Source organism: Xyrauchen texanus, chromosome 39 (assembly GCF_025860055.1).
Source record: "Xyrauchen texanus isolate HMW12.3.18 chromosome 39, RBS_HiC_50CHRs, whole genome shotgun sequence".
In the NCBI taxonomy this organism is placed as follows: domain Eukaryota; kingdom Metazoa; phylum Chordata; class Actinopteri; order Cypriniformes; family Catostomidae; genus Xyrauchen; species Xyrauchen texanus.
The window spans coordinates 29,490,490-29,506,153 of NC_068314.1; the positions used below are offsets into that span (position 1 = coordinate 29,490,490).

General features: G+C 38.0%; 1 protein-coding gene across 1 annotated transcript; it reads left to right on the top strand.

The window, feature by feature from the left end:
- Positions 1-771: 771 nt before the first annotated feature.
- Positions 772-14,986, top strand: csf1a (colony stimulating factor 1a (macrophage)). The gene is made up of 7 exons (XM_052111856.1): positions 772-1,034; positions 6,654-6,767; positions 7,254-7,316; positions 8,557-8,727; positions 9,912-10,101; positions 11,823-12,677; positions 12,843-14,986. Exons 1-7 carry the CDS (start codon positions 1,002-1,004, stop codon positions 13,067-13,069), a joined length of 1,653 nt encoding a protein of 550 aa, XP_051967816.1. The 5' UTR covers positions 772-1,001; the 3' UTR covers positions 13,070-14,986.
- The last annotated feature ends 678 nt before the right edge of the window (positions 14,987-15,664 follow it).

The following is a 15,664-nucleotide window of genomic DNA, read 5'->3' on the forward strand; positions in this document are numbered from 1 at the left end:
ACAGTTTAGTAGTCAACACCTAACAGAGATTAGCTTAGAGACCTATAGGTTTCTTGCAACACACTCTTGAGAATTCGTCACACTATTACGAGGTGGAGAATTCATACCAATTTAAACGTACACTTTACACATCAACCAAGCGCAAATGCTTCACAAACATGCTTTCAGAACCTGAATGTGTAGCTTTCTTCCATATTACATTTCAGGGATTTTAGCATTAATATCACGGTTATGTTTACTTTCTGGGTTGGGTAAGGTGTTACACTACATGGTTAGTTTAGGGATGGGGATTTGGTTAGGAGTTAAAATTACAAAAACAACACAACACAAACAACACATCAGGAATTACAAGGACATGATGAAAGTATCTCTCATTGCTGGGTGTATGAATTTGTACAATTGAAGTCATACGAATCGAATGAATTCGCAACCTCATACTGTTGTGATGATTTCTTGTGAGAAAGGGTTGGTTTCTAAAGATTGCAGCTCGTAAATTACCAACATAATCTATTTAGAATGAACAAATGATTCAATGTCCATGTGGGATTTTCACCACATTTTCAATGTAACTTTTGAGAGGTGAATACATATTTATATTGTTTCTTGGTCAGGGGGAACTCACGTCCTTCATCAATAAAATGGAAGGAAGTTAGAATGCTTTGAGCACAGAGAATGGGGGAGAGGTCTTTTCATTTTAGCCCAAGAGTGGAAGGACGTATTTATCAGAGCAGCTCACTTTATTGGTTCAGCACAGACTCCAGGCACTTTGAAACATTCATTCTCTCAAGGTGGTACTCTTCAGCTCCCCAGCAACCCCAGCAAGATATCACACGCAGATACATTTCAAGAGATTGCAGATCAATATCAATAAGTTTGAAGCCCACAGAGATCTTCAGGAGGGCAAACACTATCTTCTTTAGGAACAGAACGCAAAACCAAAAGGTCAATCAAATGAATCTACTTGTGGTCTTTATTCCTTACTACTTGATCAGGTTAGCCAGATGAACACAAACATAACAGCCCACCATGCCAAGGTAAGTCTGTTTCTCTGCTCTGCCGTTTGACATTTGCTTGAAGTTCAGAGAACGAATGGAAAGTAACGTTTGTTTCATTTTCTGACAAGTTCCAATACAAATGACTGAACTGTATTGCACAACCCAGCTTTTAGCTTCATCTCTGCATGATATATGGCATGATTGCTTGTTGGATTATGACATTGTATTGATGTCTGCTGAGGTTTGATTGGCCAAAATATTACTTATTAAACTAAAAGCACAAAACCAGAAAATAATTCAGTTAAAAACTTGCATTACTTACTTACTTTGGCATTAATTTAATACTTGGGAAGACATCACAGGGAAACATCACCTAAATTGCTCAGTTTGAAGATCTCAAAGGAACCTGGATTAGATCTCCTTCTTGTGAAACTTCACAATACTGTTTTTCTTAAATCAAATATTCTGGTCCAGCTTCCAAACCATTAAACATTGGGGGCACATTTCTTGCACCACAGAGTTTGAAAACTGTGGTCTGAGAAATTGCATTGCTTCAGTTGGCTGCCCTTTTAGGCAACAGTCGGCAGAATAATAAAAATCCAAGCTTTGCCAGTTTTCTCAACCTCAATGTTGATTGCTAGGTTGCAATCTCTACTTTGTGAAATATATTCCAAGTTTTCATTTGGTCACAAATAAACCTGCACATTTAAATGATCGCAGAGCTTCTTAGAACTGTTATCAGTTGCATCCTTTAAATAACCCAGGACTTCCCAAAGCCATAACAGGGAGCACATATTACAGATATACAGCTGTGTTATTATGGCTTGGCAAGAATTTTTTTTTTTTTTGTAACAGTCGTCTTACTAACTCAAGACATAGATATGTGGTTAGAATTAAATAAATATTTCAGGATTAATACAAGTTAAGCTGAATTGACAGCTTTTGTGTCATAATCATTAACACAAAAAGGATTTTGACTTGTTCCTCCTTTTAAAAAAAAATAATTATTAGGTTTCTACCACCCCTAGAGTCATGAGTACGAATCTAGTGCAGAGTAACTCCAGCCAGGTCTCCTAAGCAACCAAATTGGCCCGGTTGCTAGGGAGGGTAGAGTTCTTGGGGAAACCTCCTTGTGGTGGCTGTAATGTTGTTCTCGTTCTCTGTGGGGCACGTGGTGTGTTGTGCGTGGATGGCGTGGAGATTATGTGGGCCTCTACGCGCTACGTCTCCACGGTAAGACGCTCAACAAGCCACATAATAAGATGTGTGAATTGACTGTGTCAGACGCAGAGGCAACTGAGATCCATATTGAGGCGAGTCACTACACCTCCATGAGGACTTTGGGAATTGGGCATTCGAAATTGGGGAGAACATTTTGTTTTATTAGGTTGAATTGTTGAGGTTACAGTAGTGAGGGACTTCTTAAAAGCAAAATTATCCACACTCCGTTTTCTCAATTTCTTTACATTATATTTTATGTCTCACAGAACAGGAGAACACAGAAGTTTCTGCCTCATGGTCTTCCTCAGTGTGTATTATTAGTAGGTTTGTGGATCTATTCTACGCACCCTGAACTGGTAGAGCGCAGTGATTCCATTTCTTTGATTACAGTGAGGCACTTACAATGGAAGTGAATGGGACATATTTTTTGAAGGGTTTAATGGCAGAAATTTGAAGCTTATCATTTGATAAAAGCCCTTACATTAATTTTTCTGTTAAAACTTGTGTGTTATTTTAGCTGTAAAGTTGTTTAAATCGTTGATTTTACTGTACGACTGTTTAATGTTTTACGTTGTCATGAGAAAAAGGTTGTAAAATTCTATATAACTTCACACAAAAAGGGTTAGTAAGTGATTTTATCATACTAAAATCATGTTATCAATTATATGGTTTACTTCTTGTGGCTGTATTTTTGAAACAGTGAGTATTTTATCTTTCTGCCCCATTCACTTCCATTTTAAGTGCAAAAACTTTGCAATTAGTTTTAGCACTGTATTCATTTAAATTTTATATTGTGATTTGAGAGGTTGAAAATTTCTCCCCACATCACAAATTGCATTATATCTCTTTTATGAGTACTTTACAACTTAGGGTATTGCATTACATTTCTGAATACTTCTGAATTTTTATATACCGCTTTGTTGCATATCAGTTGTTGACCAAAAAGTGACTATTTGCACCCCGGTGTAAATAGCATCTGCAACACAGTACAGCTATTTGCACCCCAATGGTTTGGCGAAACCACAGGAATAAACAACAAACTAGACAATAGGTGTCACTGCAGTGGCATGGGGTGTAAAGATGGTGTAAATGTGTGCTGTTTTCCTAGTGTCCGCCTTTGTTCCCTCCCGAGGCTCGGTGTCGCTTGTGTGTAGATTACATCACTCTATTACTGTAGTTATATTTTAGTAACCATGTTTTTTTTTTGGTAGAAACCATAGTTTTAATGCAATTAACCATGGTGTTACTACAGTAAAATGGTGGTAATATAGTAACCTTTGTTAATTTTGAGGTTACTGGTTTGAGGCAAAATAACAACAAATACCATGGTGAAAATATGGTTACTGTAGTAAAACCAAGGTTGTTTTTTTCCCCAAGGAAATGTAAGGGTTAGGTTTAGGGTTATGGGGTAATGTAGTGTGTCTGTGGGACTCAAAATAAACATATCATGTGTTAGTATTTAAAGATGTGTGCAATTAGTATCTTCCATTATTTGCACCTTTAACGTTTGGTGTCCAAGGAGTGGAAGAGGAGACGCAGGAGTAGACTCCTTTAAATCCTTAAATTATATAAACTGGAGTGGAACAAACAAAAGGCTCAACAATAGTAATCGCTGGAGTGGAACAAACACTAAATATATATATATATATATATATATATACACTCACCTAAAGGATTATTAGGAACACCTGTTCAATTTCTCATTAATGCAATTATCTAATCAACCAGTCACATGGCAGTTGCTTCAGTGCATTTAGGGGTGTGGTCCTGGTCAAGACAATCTCCTGAACTCCAAACTGAATGTCAGAATGGGAAAGAAAGGTGATTTAAGCAATTTTGAGCGTGGCATGGTTGTTGGTGCCAGACGGGCCGGTCTGAGTATTTCACAGTCTGCTCAGTTACTGGGATTTTCACGCACAACCATTTCTAGGGTTTACAAAGAATGGTGTGAAAAGGAAAAACATCCAGTATGCGGCAGTCCTGTGGGCTGAAAATGCCTTGTTGATGCTAGAGGTCAGAGGAGAATGGGCCGACTGATTCAAGCTGATAGAAGAGCAACTTTGCCTGAAATAACCACTCGTTACAACCGAGGTATGCAGCAAAGCATTTGTGAAGCCACAGCACGCACAACTTTGAGGCGGATGGGCTACAACAGCAGAAGACCCCACCGGGTACCACTCATCTCCACTACAAATAGGAAAAAGAGGCTACAATTTGCAAGAGCTCACCAAAATTGGACAGTTGAAGACTGTAAAAATGTTGCCTGGTCTGATGAGTCTCGATTTCTGTTGAGATATTCAGATGGTAGAGTCAGAATTTGGCGTAAACAGAATGAGAACATGGATCCATCATGCCTTGTTACCACTGTGCAGGCTGGTGGTGGTGGTATAATGGTGTGGGGGATGTTTTCTTGGCACACTTTAGGCCCCTTAGTGCCAATTGGGCATCGTTTAAATGCCACGGCCTACCTGAGCATTGTTTCTGACCATGTCCATCCCTTTATGGCCACCATGTACCCATCCTCTGATGGCTACTTCCAGCAGGATAATGCACCATGTCACAAAGCTCGAATCATTTCAAATTGGTTTCTTGAACATGACAATGAGTTCACTGTACTAAAATGGCCCCCACAATCACCAGATCTCAACCCAATAGAGCATCTTTGGGATGTGGTGGAACGGGAGCTTCGTGCCCTGGATGTGCATCCCACAAATCTCCATCAACTGCAAGATGCTATCCTATCAATATGGGCCAACATTTCTAAAGAATGCTTTCAGCACCTTGTTGAATCAATGCCACGTAGAATTAAGGCAGTTCTGAAGGCGAAAGGGGGTCAAACACAGTATTAGTATGGTGTTCCTAATAATCCTTTAGGTGAGTGTATGTGAGTGTATATATATATATACATACATACATACATACATACATACATACATCAACGCTTAGCAAAACATAACACTTCAAACATTACACTTCAAGGACTAGAGGGTCTATATATACATGGAAACTAATGAGGGAAAGCCATACAGGTGGGGATAACGATGAACAGATGAAGTGATTAATGCAGTGGATACTGGGAAACATAGTGCAGGAGAAAACTTCAAAATAAGAGTCTTTGAATGGGTGTTTTCCCCTATGTCTCTGCTATGGTTTACTGTCAATAAAATGACTTCTTTTCAACCATCGGTCACTGCTTCACAACTCTACTCTCATTAAAATAGGGGAGAGATGACCCTGCTGTGACAGCAATGTAAGAGAGAAAAAGCATAAAGGAATCAGGTTTCAAAAATAAGAGGCTGAAGTTGAAAGTTTTAGGAGTTTTGAAAACTTATTTTATCATCAAAAATAATTCATTTCAGAGAAACTTAATCATGCCATCACAAGCTGCAACAAATAGAAGTTATAACGTATAAAATTCATAATCAATTCATACATATGATATTTGAAATAAACATTATTATATTAAAAAAATAAATAAAGTGGATAGAGTTTTGAGTTTTAAGAGTTTTAATGGCATTTAAACATCCAAAGTTATTTAATCTTATGTCAACTCGATCTGATTTTAATGAACAGATTAGAAGTTACAGTATTTTATACCTGTAGCCTAATTAATACAATTCCTAGCAATCAATTCACATATATGACAGTTGTTACAAATATTTTATTAGATGGGTAAATAAAGTTGTTGGAGCTGCTGCACAACACAGGATGCCCGTCAACTGAACGTAATACTGCGAGTGATCTAGAAAAGTTTTTTGAGCTGCTGTTGTTTTGAAAGCTTTGATGCTGACATGATCCATCCCAGCAGCCACTGACATTACCAGTTCGTGGTTCGAAGCTATTGCCTATTGGTGGAAAAGGGGCACAAGACAATGACTGGGTGGGCCTAAATGCCAGTGGGTGGCACCGGCCTTCCCAGGCCCACCCATGGCTACACCAGTGGTTCTAAGTTGCATATAAGTTGCAGAAATGCTCTGAATGGGAGCTTGCTGTTTGTGTAACTATTCTAAATTAGATGAACAGCACACCACTTACAACAATGTGAATAACAACTTCCGACATGTCTCAACTGTTTTATTTATACTGTTTCTACCTTGCTACTTCCAGTCCATGTAATGTGAGTTGCTCGTTTTTGAGCACTGTACACATTGCCAAGTGGGAAATGTGTTCTACTTACAACTGATATGCTAAAATGTTGTTCAGCTAATATGTTGTTCCAATATGCTATCCAACCCGAAATTCAAGTAATTCATTATAAGCGTTCATGAGTGAATAAGAGAAGTTCATTCACAGTGGCACACATTTTAACATATGCACATTTTTAACTAACCTGACAAAACTTTTTTTTTTTTACAGTATACTATACTATATTATAAGTAAGTTCTACTGTAGTTTTTTAGTAACCAGTTTTTAATTGTATACATTGTCTGGTTGCAGGTAAGGCATCAGTGCTTCTTCCTTATCCTGTGCTTTCATTTGGTCTATGCTGGTGTGCCGGGTCCATGTAAGCACTCTGTCACGCAGGACCATCTCCGGAGTATAAGACGTCTGGTAAGATGAACTGTTTTGCTTTATTTAACTTCACCCAAAGCAGTATATTCCTGCTCAACTGCACATTGGTTACAAACAATTCTACAGTATAGGGAAACACTTTATATTATTCTACATTAGTGGCAGTAAATCGACCCATTGGCGGACACAAATGTACTTATTATAGGATTATCACACGCACAATAAATTTTTTGAAAAGCAACTATATTTCATTAGTCATAAAATACCACCATAAACCACAACTGCCTGCAGTGATTTAAATGCTGGTAAGGCAGATATTCAATTTAGAGGTTATATGGGATTCAAACACAGCTTTTTGATTGAATGGCAGTAAACTACCCTAAAATTAAAAGAATGACATCTAGGTATGCACCTTTTTGAATCTGTATTTCGTGGAAATTAAATGTGTTTTCCTCTTTTGAAAACACTCTTTTAAAATGTGGTGTCAAAGTACAGATTGATTTTCCCCAGATGTTTTCTTTACAGATTAAAAACCAGCTGCAAAATGGTTGTTCAATAGCCTACACCTTCACTGAGCGCCAGAACCTGGTATGCATGTTTCCTGTTCTTTCATATAAATGACAGATGTGGATTACTCAGCATTTCTGTGGATATTTGACTACCTTGTAAATAGTATTGGGCAGTATATTAAGTTCAGGAAGAGCCTAATGTGATCTTTGACATTCTGGTATCATAGATCTTTCTTCCATGCCAGAAAATCTGAGACACTTATCTGAAAGAGATGTTCCTTGTGAATTTGTTTAAAGCCAAAGAGGCACTGAAACTGTGATGCAAAAATCAAAAGAATAAAATGAGCAATATTTCAATATTTCACCATGAGCCTAGAAAAAAAAGTTATTCTGGTTTATTAAATTAAGGCAAAGTCTTCCGGACTTTGTAATTCAGAGTTATGAAGTTCCGGCACTTTTAAAAAGGAGCTAGCGGACTTCAAACATGATATCAAATCACTTTCTCCTTATATTTAAACTCATGATACATAAAACCTTGTCTGAATTTGACATGCCTTAATTCATTCTGCCAGTGCTTTCACAAGATGAATGCAGTGGTTCATCACATTCATTTCCACCAGGCCATTAAACCTAATCAAATTATGCTATTATAACACCTTTCTGAGCTCAAAGAGAGCTTGTTTCAAAGCCTTTCAAAAATGTCAGTCTTGTGTGTGAAGAGGAAACGTTTCGCTCTGGCAAGACCACTGGCAACAACCAAAACAGTTAAAAGTTTCCTCTTGTTGCCATAGGTTTGCAATCACTGTTTGCCAGTAGTGGCAACATGTCCATTGTTGCCAAAGGTTTGCTGCAAGTTCGCTATAATATAAGATGTGACTGAAGTAAAATGTGCTTGCGTCTTGATATTAAGTTGACACTAATTCTAAGTGTTGATGTTGTAATTCATTCCAAGGCAGTGCATTTGGTAATGCAGTGAACAGTTCTTTCTTATTTGTTAGACATAGAAAATCCCGGTGGCCAAAGTCACTGTTGCACAGATTTGAGATGCCCCATTAGCATTCAAATCTACTGTGAGCTCTAGGGCTGAGCAAGTTTAGTATGAATCATGAAATTGGCAAGCATTGACCTTTGGAAGGCTCACTCACTGTATTAAAATAGGAAAAATATAATAAATTGCAGTCCTAGAAAATTAGAAATAGATTTGTGTGTCGCGTTGTGTGATCCAGGATAATATGTTTTTCAATGTGCGTGAAATTGGTGTGAAAATATCAAATGTTTACTGTAGTTCTAAAGGAAAACTTTTTTTTTGTCTTTTCCAGAGTGTTGTGTGTTATGTTAAAGCAACATTCCCTCATATACTGGACCTACTTAACACACAATTTAGATATGCTAAGGACTCTGACAATTATCGTTACACTAATTCACTGAAGAACTTGATCTACAACATTTACTCCCAAAGATGCATTCCTCCAATCAATGACGAGATTGAGGTAATGAAGTCATCAATTGGTTTCTAACAGAGCTTTTGCCTTAGATCAAAAGTTTGTTACAAATAGAATTGTGAATATTTTTATACTTTATATTGTGATATTTCTCATTCAAGAGTGTTCATATAACAGAGTAATTACACACAAATGAATACAAATAACATAAACAAGTGAACAATAATCAATTATTTTGTGGTGATGTTTAGAATTACCTTTCATTCTTAACTATTAGAACTGCTTACAGAGTCCTATATGCTTTAGGCAAGCTACATAATGATAAATATTCCAAGTAATTCCAATTTTTAAAAAAATTAAATTAAATTAAGTGACAACAACATTTAAATTTCACAAAACATTAGATTTTAAAATGTTTTGGCAGCATTACTTTAACCATTTAAAAAAAAAAGGTTTTGTATTTACCTATATAAATGTATGTATATAAATTACAAACCAAGAGACAGACATGCAGAGTTGAGCGTTTTGGCCATAATGGTCTTCATTAAAATATTTGTTTAAATAGAGTTGAACTGTATTACTAAACTTTTAAAAAATGTGAGAATTTATATTTTTATTTATTTATATATTTACTTATGGGTAAAAAGGAACTCAGAATTTTGTCTATGTAGCTGACCTCTGCCAACATGCATTTCATTTGACCACATGCTAAAAATGTGATCTACATCAGCCAAATGCCATGAGAGTAATTTCTACTAAAGAACAGAATGTCTCAAAAAAAAAAAAAAAAAAAACCTAATTAGATCACAGATAAATGTCAGTGGTACCTCAATGTCTTTGTCTGCTTTTTTTATTTTTTACAAGATCAGACATTTTGTTGTTTTTGGCTGCAGCATGCACTGAAGAGTGCACATGGGAAAAACCAGTCCCTTAAATATAGCTAATATTACATACCATGGAATATACATTTCCCCTACTCATAAAATGTAATTAACCACAAAAGTTAAAGGACTTGACAGATCTGATTTTTAATCCTTTGCTTAACTTAAAATGCTAAAAAGTTTAAGAACTTAAAAAAGTGAATAACTATGTGTTTACAATGACCCTTGTACCGCTTACTATCAATTAATACTATAATTTATTTTTACTATCAATTATTGTGGTTCAGTACATTATAGTGTATAACACCAAAATTCCACTGGAAAAACATGATATTATCTTACGCCTTAAAGGATAACCCAGCGAAATTTGCAAGAATCCATATGACCTTGCCCAGGTCTGCTTTGGAGAAAGCTGAGGAAGTAATTCGCATGTACATGAGTCTGATGACTAAGAGTGACAAGCCTGTGGACTGGAACTGTGAGGAGGAGTACACAGAGGATTACATTGAATTCACCACTCTATCTCTCAGCCAAACACTAGGTAACATCTTAATAAGGTTATAGTTCCTTATTTTTAAATACTTGTTAATATGTATTGTAATACTTCCCAAAGAAGGAGGACAGGAAACAGGTCTTCACCACAAGGTAAGGTTTTTAATTCCCTTTTGCTTCGTACAACTATCACACATACAATACAATACAATGCCAAACACTGAGTTCGCTTGTCATCTCTCTCCTCGTGGGGCCCTCTCGCTGCCTTTTTATGCCGCTCTCCTCGTACTCACTGAAATTAGAGACAGGTGTTAGACATAATTTAGCTCAGGTGTAAGCGCCCTTACCGCTTTTCTCTCCCGGACGGGCGCTTGACCACGCCCCCGCTGCCACATGTATATATATATATATATATATACACTCACCTAAAGGATTATTAGGAACACCAAACTAATACTGTGTTTGACCCCCTTTCGCCTTAAGAACTGCCTTAATTCTACGTGGCATTGATTCAACAAGGTGCTGAAAGCATTCTTTAGAAATGTTGGCCCATATTGATAGGATAGCATCTTGCAGTTGATGGAGATTTGTGGGATGCACATCCAGGGCACGAAGCTCCCGTTCCACCACATCCCAAAGATGATCTATTGGGTTGAGATCTGGTGACTGTGGGGGCCATTTTAGTACAGTGAACTCATTGTCATGTTCAAGAAACCAATTTGAAATGATTCGAGCTTTGTGACATGGTGCATTATGCTGGAAGTAGCCATCAGAGGATGGGTACATGGTGGCCATAAAGGGATGGACATGGTCAGAAACAATGCTCAGGTAGGCCGTGGCATTTCAACGATGCCCAATTGGCACTAAGGGGCCTAAATTGTGCCAAGAAAACATCCCCCACAGCATTGCACCATTCAACCTCCCGTGTCTACTACCTGCGCAGATATCAACAGCGCAACTGGGTTGTAGGTTGCCAGGTTGAGGTCACAATTGGGTTGAAATTTGTATGATGTGTCGATTGTGTGAGCAGGATGCATTTCATATAAGATCTGGCAACTGAACAACCATGGAATATTGACGTGATTATTCATATAACGAGGTTTGGGCCATGCAAATGTGCTGTTTAGACTCTCAATACACACCACTAGCAACCTAACCACCAGCCACTGGCGACATGCAGCGATAAAGTTGCTGGCAGTGTGAACGCAGCTTGAGGCATGCGATAAAACCAGTGTTTGTGTAATCTGCATTTGCACTGTTGTTTACCAGGACAGAGGGGCTGAAGTGGTTGTAATAAAGAAACAGCTGCTCAAAACAATATTTTCAACATTACAATATCTTTATTTTTATGTTACCAACATTCAAATAATCACAGAAATATTGGATGTTATTTATATTATTAAATACTTTAGCTGGTATAGTATCGTAAGATATTATTATGGTATCGTGACAACCCTAGGGATAATTGTTCCAGCCCTGATCTATTTTGACTTCATCTGTGCATAGATTAATTCACATTTTTGAATTTAACAAAACCAGTTAATTTAGATGTTACTACCTGAATCACATTTATATGTTACCTCAAAAAAGTTAAGTTTGTGGGAAAGACTCTATTGACCCTATGCATTGAATTGCACTTTTGGTTACGTTTGGGGGAAAGATTTCAAGTTGGAATATAGCATGCTAATATAATTGAATGAATAGGTTAGCAAAGCCCCACACTAAATTAATCTCACTTCAGTTGTTGCATTTATGTCATCTTTCCTCTAGGTGCATCAGAATGTCTGTGTACTTGCCCAACAGTAAGCCTTGGGTCATCAAAGGCATCTACTTCCACAAGACAATGGAATATTGACTTGGAATCTACTCCATCTCCACAACACTCATCCTTTTCACCTGTGGCAGCATTGCAGAGCAGTAATGGGAGAACTAAACAACTCAAATCTGAAGTCAAACACCATGGAGTAAAATTAATTATTGGTACTGTACCATTTCCAGTTTTAAAAACTCCAGATCCTACACTAGTTCCACAGACATCTACTACATGGAGATCAACGCAAGGAGATTTATCAGTCTTTGGTACCAATCCGGTTTTAATTGAAGAAACCTCAAATTCAGCGATGGAGCCGCATTCATTTACAACTTCCAAGGAATTACCTGATTTATTACCTGGTAGAACTGAATCCACTCAGTCATCCACGTCTGGAACCAATCAAAAAGCCATAAGAGATAATGCACTGGACAGTGTAGAGAGAAGCACTGCACTTTTACTTGCCAAGAGGTCTTTAGATTCCAAAAGCAAAGAAGGACCGTCCAGTTCCTATATCAAATCGCCCCAGAACTGGGTTGCTTCATCTCACCCAACATTTGATATAAAGAGCCCTCCTACTGCAAAAGGCAAAGCTTTCCAAATGCTTGAAATGAGCAAACACATTGCACCAGTCACAACCACAACTCTGTCTTCTTTGAAAACAGCTGTGCATTCAACAGAATGCCTGACCACCCTTGTTGAGCAACCAGGTCATCTAAACAGTCCTCCTGAAAATTTTCAACCGCAAAACAAAGCATCAGTGATGGCGCCAAGGAATTTCATGAAAACCATTCATGAGGAAAAACACAGCAAAGGTGAGAAAGTCTGCAAGTCAGATAGCAGATGTCAAACAAGTGTCTTCTTTCATCTCCAGCAGAAGAATGTATCCAAGGTCACTTTATTCATATGCTACTAAACACGATTCATTGCTAGAGCCTATTTACTCTACATAATCTAAAGCAGATTTTTGCACTTCACAGACAGCAGATCTCAGGAGGACAGGCAGATGATGAAGGACCAGACTGCTAAAGATCATCCAGAGAACTCTACTATGTCAGAAACCAACAGTGCAATCATTTCTTTTGGCACTGCACTTACAATTACACTAGTGTGTGGTGGACTTCTGCTTATAACGGTCTTATTTTACAGAAAACAAAAAGTACAAGACCAAAGTTGCTTTTATGGAAAATATCAATGCCCAAATTAATGTCAGTCAAACAGCTTGTACAGAAAAAGAAGAGAACACCTTTTTCTTTCATTTCCAAAATGAAAAAGACACATCAAGAGGAATAGAAACCTAGAAGTAATTGAATTAATTATTTATACATTCATATATATATATATATAAATTGAGAGGCCTTAGAGCAGGTAGCAATTTCTCATTTTGTATGGACATGTACAACATTTTAAAGTTGTGTCTACAACCAGGATATTGTACTAGAACAATTATTGCTATTGTAGGTGGCCCATTGACATGATTTGAAATGTTAATTAATATATTGACTCATTCCAGTGAAATCTTGATTAGAAAATAACCAACAACCTTCAGAAAAAGAAAAGAAATAAGAAATAAGAAATAATGTTCACTATTCTTTCATGTCAGTGCAAGATCATGCTTCTTGTCTTGGTATGCAAACACACAAATATATATTTGGTGTATATAAATAAAAATGATGTTGTCTTCATGTCATCATCGGTCCGTGACCTTCAGCTCTCACTGGATCGCTTGGCAGTCGAGTGTGAAGCAGCTGGGATGAGGATTAGCACCTCTAAATCTGAGGCCATGGTTCTCAGCAGGAAACCGATGGAGTGCGTACTCCAGGTAGGGAATGAGGTTTTGCCCCAAGTGAAGGAGTTCAAGTACCTCGGGGTCTTGTTCACGAGTGCGTACTCCAGGTAGGGAATGAGGTTTTGCCCCAAGTGAAGGAGTTCAAGTACCTCGGGGTCTTGTTCACGAGTGAGGGGACAATGGAGCGGGAGGTTGGCCGGAGAATCGGGGCAGCGGGGGCGGTATTGCACTCGCTCTATCGCACCGTTGTCACGAAAAGAGAGCTTAGCCAAAAGGCAAAGCTCTCTATCTACCGGTCAATCTTTGTTCCTACCCTCACCTATGGTCATTTACATTTATGCATTTGGCAGACACTTTTATTCAAAGCAACTTACAGTGCACTTATTACAAGGACAATCCCTCCGGAGCAACCTGGAGTTAAGTGCCTTGCTCAAGGGCCCAACAGTGGCATCTTGGTGGTGCTGGGGCTTGAACCCCCGACCTTCTGGTCAGTAACCCTGAGCCTCAACCACTGAGCCACCACTGCCCACTGGTCACCACTGGTCATGAAGGTTGGGTCATGACCGAAAGAACTAGGTCGCGAGTACAAGCGGCCGAAATGGGCTTCCTCAGAAGGGTGGCGGGCTTCTCCCTTAGAGATAGGGTGAGGAGCTTAGTCATCCGTGAGGAGCTCGGAGTAGAGCCGCTGCTCCTTTGCGGCGAAAGGAGTCAGTTGAGGTGGTTTGGGCATCTGGTAAGGATGCCCCCTGGCCGCCTCCCTAGGGAGGTGTTTCAGGCACGTCCAGCTGGGAGGAGGCCTCGGGGAAGACCCAGGACTAGGTGGAGAGATTACATCTCCACACTGGCCTGGGAACGCCTCGGGGTCCCCCAGTCAGAGCTGGTTAATGTGGCTCGGGATAGGGAAGTTTGGGGCCCCCTGCTGGAGCAGCTGCCCCCACGACCCGACTTTGGATAAGCGGTTGAAGATGGATGGATTGATGGATAAATAAAAATATAAATGTATTGTACATACAGGGAGGGAGGGATAAAGCCCTATTCTAAATACTGACTTAACTTTATAAGCAAATAGTAAATGTAATGATTTGGCACATATTGATGATAGGAATCTACTTGGTTTTATTGTAAGATTTTTTTTTTAAAGATTTACGCATTTCAATTTAAAAGTTAAATAGAGAAATCCATTTAACTTTTTGTTATGAAATGAAAATGTTTAAATCTTAAAAATAGGCTAAAATATATGTTTTTAGTTTAACAGCAATATATTTTGTGCTTTCTTAAAGTATATTTTTAAAATGCTTAGCAACAGTCAACATTAACAATGTTTTTGTCATTAAAACTACCCATTTACAATAAAAAGATCTCATGTTAGTTAGTTTGATGGTTTGTATTTGTTCTTTTCTCACATGTGTTAACACAATTACTTTAAGAGTCACATGCTGCCTCTCTCCTTTAACACATGACAATAATAAAATAATGTCAGGGCAGAAGAATGAGCAATGGTCGTACCATGCAAAATGTTTTGCCGTAGACTGATGTTTCAAAGATGTGTCGTGCTGTTTGTGAAAGATACTGGGAAATTTTTGGATCTTTTTATTTGTTAATTGTAATGTTTCATTGAAACATTAATACATTTTACATTATTAATCCTCATAGCCCAGGTTAATTTAAGTATTAGAATTTGGTGAATACATTTTAAACTAAGTGTTTGAAACCAACATACAAAACACTACTGGAAAACCTTATAGTTACTGAGACATAGCCCTTGACACAACATCTCCATGTGACGATGCTCTTTCTACTAGTATAGGAAAATAGAAGAGCTCAACAAAGAATCAATTGAAAGCTAATCAGGAGTTTGATGAGAGGTGTTAATGAAACTTTCATTGCACGCATGCAATATAAAAACATTCCAGTGAGTTAGAGTTATTTTAGTCTTAAAGCCATGCAATACTGCTGATGGACTGAGTCAGATTAATTCAAAGTCAATAATTATTAAAACTAACAATACATTTT

What these genes read in the sequence shown, in the direction of transcription:
- csf1a (XM_052111856.1), top strand. Translation starts at nt 1,002, where the DNA reads ATGAACACAAACATAACAGCCCACCATGCCAAG. An exon ending in TAACAGCCCACCATGCCAAG is followed by an intron (nt 1,035 to 6,653) that starts GTAAGTCTGTTT and finishes GTCTGGTTGCAG; the next exon opens with GTAAGGCATCAGTGCTTCTT. An exon ending in TCCGGAGTATAAGACGTCTG is followed by an intron (nt 6,768 to 7,253) that starts GTAAGATGAACT and finishes TTTTCTTTACAG; the next exon opens with ATTAAAAACCAGCTGCAAAA.